This window comes from Borostomias antarcticus (assembly GCF_949987555.1).
Source record: "Borostomias antarcticus genome assembly, chromosome: 22".
NCBI classification, from domain to species: domain Eukaryota; kingdom Metazoa; phylum Chordata; class Actinopteri; order Stomiiformes; family Stomiidae; genus Borostomias; species Borostomias antarcticus.
The window spans coordinates 20,681,731-20,686,730 of NC_140255.1; the positions used below are offsets into that span (position 1 = coordinate 20,681,731).

Sequence of the window (5,000 nt, forward strand, 5' to 3'; positions counted from 1 at the left end):
AGTCTGGCTTTCGAAAAAAGCATAGTACAACTACTGCAACTATGAAAGTCACAAATGATATACTTGAATCTCTTGATGCCAAACAGAAATGTGCTGTTTTGTTCATAGGCCTGTCCAAAGCATTTGATACTGTGGACCATGGTATCTTGTTATAGAGGCTGTCTAGCATTGGCATCTCGACTAACGCTGTTGGTTGGTTTAGAAATTATCTAACTGGTAGATCACAGTGTGTACAGCAGACCTGCCAACATGTAGGCCTACGCATTTTGCGTAGAGGGCACGGATTTTTACTGTATGGTACGCTGGTACGATTTTTCACTGTAAAGTACGCAAAAAGCGGTGGTTGTTTGTGTTTGTGTTTTTATTTTTTAGTCGATCTTCTCAAATCTATGCCAATAAGCATTTAGATACCTCTAGCTAGAGAGAATAACCATCTCGATACCGCTAGCTAACGTTATATGCTTTGCAGTGCACCGTTATTTCAACCTATCTCCCCTCGCTCTAGTTGACAGCCTCGTTAGCTAGCCGCGCACGCACGCACACACACACACACACACACACACACACACACAGGACTACAGCCCAACACCACTACACACAGGACTACAACCCAACACCACTACACACAGGACTACAACCCAACACACTACACACAGGACTACAACCCAACACCACTACACACAGGACTACAACCCAACACCACTACACACAGGACTACAACCCAACACCACTACACACAGGACTACAGCCCAACACCACTACACACAGGACTACAACCCAACACCACTACACACAGGACTACAACCCAACACCACTACACACAGGACTACAGCCCAACACCACTACACACAGGACTACAACCCAACACCACTACACACAGGACTACAACCCAACACCACTACACACAGGACTACAACCCAACACCACTACACACAGGACTACAACCCAACACCACTACACACAGGACTACAGCCCAACACCACTACACACAGGACTACAACCCAACACCACTACACACAGGACTACAACCCAACACCACTACACACAGGACTACAACCCAACACCACTACACACAGGACTACAACCCAACACCACTACACACAGTCACCCCGTGCTTAACACTACTAGAGTCCACTGCTTCACTACTGAACACACCCTCCTGGCTCCTCTGAGGGTCAGCCAACCCCGAGGACCTGCAGTGGAACCAAGATGGCCGCCCACCTTTTGAGCGTAGACGATCTTGAAGCGCTGCTCCATCTTGCGACACTTGCTCCTCCAGCTCTCCGGGTCGGCCACCAGGGGGACGTAGGGCTGCTCGGGGACGCTGTCGTCGCTGGTGCTGCTGTCCACGCTCTGCCTGTCCTCGTCATCGCTCAGGTAGTCATAGCTACACACACAGCAGCAGCAGTTAGCATAACTACACATTATCAAATATATATATCGCATGTGTTTATATAGGCTTGCAGAATTTAGCATATCAAAGACAATAGCATCATCAAACATCTTACATGTATGTTAATAAAACAATTGATATAATAGACAATATACAGAGAAAATGAAAATGAAATAATTATAAATACAATAATAATATTTCATTAAAAAAAGAAGAAATGTCATTTAAAATCACACAGTATCAGTTGAGCTAAAATACCAAATGTACATGCCACAGCTTGGGGTGCTGCTCTGTGAAGCCAGAGCAGAAGATGTAGATGTAAAAGTAGAAGTAATCCTCACAGTGGTTTACTGGAGGCCCAAGGCAAGGGCAACACTCACCAGCCCGCTGAGATTAAGGCAAGGACAACGTTCTGACAAAGATCGCAATCGAAGCGTTGTCCTTGTCTCGCACAGCTCATCAGAGGTCTCTGTCTACTGAAAGCTTCTAAAAAGCCAGGACATGCATTTGATTTAGTTTTACTGAGAGAGAACACTGTGCGTAAACAATATGTTTTCTCGTCAGATTAAATCGTTGGAAATCATTTCCACGGGCGTCTTACTGTGAGGATGTTTTTGGTATGTTACATGTGTTGAGGTTGGTAGAACGTTACTTCTGTGTAAACTTTAGATATGGTGTACAGTAGTCATTACCGTTGTGAAGAATATAAGTAAAAGTCTGCAGAGTCTTAAAGTCAATGTTGCTGATTGTGTGTTTCTGTGCTCATGTGGACGGTCTGGAATGTGCAGTGGAAGGGATAGAAGGAGACAGCTGGGTTGGGGCCGTGGGTCAAGAGGTCACCTTGGGGGCGCCACAGCAGGGCCCCTCTCCTCTCCGGGGTGTCCGGTGCGTCTCCCCAGGGGAGGCCATACAAGTTATGCGACATGCCAGTTATGTGTCAACAACATGTAGAATTGAGACTTCAGGTTGTGACTGACAGGCCAGTTGTGAACCGTAGCGCCCCTCCGGGAGCCAATCTGGCTTCACTAGGCCTTAAGAGAGGAGGAGGGGTGGAGCAAGAGAGAACTATTTAATGTCTTGACTAAACCTTGAGACTTTGATTGTGAATGCGGTAGACTTTCTGTGCCAGTGGCGGCCCAGCCCCGATTAGACCAAGCGGGGGAGTACGGAAGAAGATTGAGGCCTCGTTTTCTGCCCACAGCTCCAGCCAGCCGAGAGACAGGGAGAGACAGGGACTGTTCCATGAGAGTTAAGTTCTGTCCAATTAATCATTGTTTGCCGCTTCCAATCCCGTGTTGGGGTGATTTCATCAATAATGATCACCACAAGAAGGCTATTAACATCGTGGTCCATATTAGATTTGCTATCAAGGCTTACAAAAAAATACACAACGCAGAGCAACAGAAGAAAAACGCCAAAAGCCAACAGTTGTGTAAACTTTAGATATGGTGTGTAGTAGTCATTACCTCTGTGTAAACTTTAGATATGGCGTGTAGTAGTCATTATCTCTGTGTAAACTTTAGATATGGTGTGTAGTAGTCATTACCTCTGTGTAAACTTTAGATATGGCGTGTAATCAATGACAGCAGGAGATTTTCCATCCAGAGCTTCTCCCTTCAAACAGAAACTGAGGACATAAAACCACAGGGATAAACGTCTGAGGGAAACATTATCCAACATGGTCGCATTAATCGTTAATGCGATTCATGCGATTAAATCAAGGCCAGATATAAACCAAGCCAGATGTAACCCAGGCCAGATATAACCCAGGCCAGATATAACCCATGCCAGATATAACCCAGGCCAGATATAACAAAGGCCAGATATAACCCAGGCCAGATGTAACCTAGGCCAGATATAACCAAGGCCAGATATAACCCAGGCCAGATATAACCCAAGCCAGATGTAACCCAGGCCAGATATAACCCAGGCCAGATATAACCCATGCCAGATATAACCCAGGCCAGATATAACCAAGGCCAGATATAACCCAGGCCAGATGTAACCTAGGCCAGATGTAACCCAGGCCAGATGTAACCTAGGCCAGATATAACCCAGGCTAGATATAACCCAAGCCAGATATAAACCAGGCCAGATGTAACCTAGGCCAGATATAACCCAGACTAGATATAACCCATGCCAGATGTAATCCAGGCCAGATATAACCAAGGCCAGATATAACCCAGGCCAGATGTAACCCAGGCCAGATATAACCCAGGCCAGATATAACCCAGGCCAGATGTAACCCAGGCCAGATATAACCCAGGCCAGGTATAACCCAGGCCAGATATAACCCAGGCCAGATGTAACCCATGCCAGATATAACCCATGCCAGATGTAATCCAGGCCAGATGTAACCCAGGCCAGATATAACCCAGGCCAGATGTAACCCAGGCCAGATATAACCCAGGCCAGAGCAGTTCCTCACCTGAAGTCGATGGCTCCCAGGCCGATGAGCATTCCTGTCAGGACAGTGGCTTCTTCTCTCAGCATGATGGCCCCCTCACCATAGAACCTCCTGGAACACACACACACACACACACACACACACACACACACACACACACACACACCGAGTGGAACCTTATTCATGGTTGCAGTGTGGTTGTGGCATGTTGGGGTGATGGTTGAATGGTGTAAATCTTGTTTTTTTATGTTATCATAGTGTTGTAGATGTGGGTGAATACTGATGGTTGTGTCAAGGTTAAAACATGGTTGCATTGCAGTCATATTGTGGTCATATTGCGGTAATATTGTTGTCAAATTCTGGTCGTATTATGGTCAGAGTTACTAACCTGGTTGTCCTGCTGTCCCTCAAAGCAGTGGCTATGTATTCCGAGAGCCTCTTCTCCATCAGGGCAACTCGAACCCAGGCTCTCCCCTGCAGGAGTCACAGCAACACAAAGATAGATTAAATTAAACAACACAGAACTATTGCTTGTAGATGGGCACTATCACAGAACTATAGATGTCTTCAGGATACACTTTCCTTTGAGTGACCCTTCATAATCTTCAGATGCTCGGCTACTGCAAACATGTTTTACATTTCAGTCATTTAGCTGACTTTTTTCAATCCAAAGTACATTTGAGTTATGTTTAGTATTTTGAAATTGTCTAATCTATTTTTTTGTTTGCTTGTACAGTTGTGTCTCGTAAACCCATATGGGCTGGGCACCAATTAGTGTGTGACATGGGAATAAAATCAACCAATCAAATCTCAGTCAGTACAGCCTTCAATCAGAACAAGTGCCACCAGCGGTCACAGAAAACTATCAACAAACTATTGGCTGCAACACTTGTAGCTGTGTAACTGGTCAGGGTTGTGTAAGTGGTCAGGGTTGAGGGTAGGGTTGTTACTGGTCAGGGTTGAGGGTAGGGTTGTAACTGGTCAGGGTTGAGGGTAGGGTGGTAACTGGTCAGGGTTGAGGGTAGGGTTGTAAGTGGTCAGGGTTGAGGGTAGGGTTGTAACTGGTCAGGGTTGAGGGTAGGGTTGTAACTGGTCAGGGTTGAGGGTAGGGTTGTTACTGGTCAGGGTTGAGGGTAGGGTTGTAACTGGTCAGGGTTGAGGGTAGGGTGGTAACTGGTCAGGGTTGTTACTGGTCAGGGT

The 5,000-nt window shown here is 46.2% G+C and overlaps 1 protein-coding gene across 1 annotated transcript in view; it reads right to left on the reverse strand.

The window, feature by feature from the left end:
- Positions 1–5,000, reverse strand: part of LOC311323887 (RUN domain-containing protein 3A-like) — a gene marked incomplete at both ends in the record, with an annotated part of 17,026 nt that overhangs the window by 5,661 nt on the left and 6,365 nt on the right. Inside the window, 4 exons of the mRNA XM_084456187.1 lie at positions 1,222–1,387; positions 2,940–3,020; positions 3,822–3,911; positions 4,189–4,274. Coding sequence (XP_084312313.1) covers positions 1,222–1,387; positions 2,940–3,020; positions 3,822–3,911; positions 4,189–4,274 — 423 coding nt within the window. The remainder of the gene's footprint in view (positions 1–1,221; positions 1,388–2,939; positions 3,021–3,821; positions 3,912–4,188; positions 4,275–5,000) is intronic.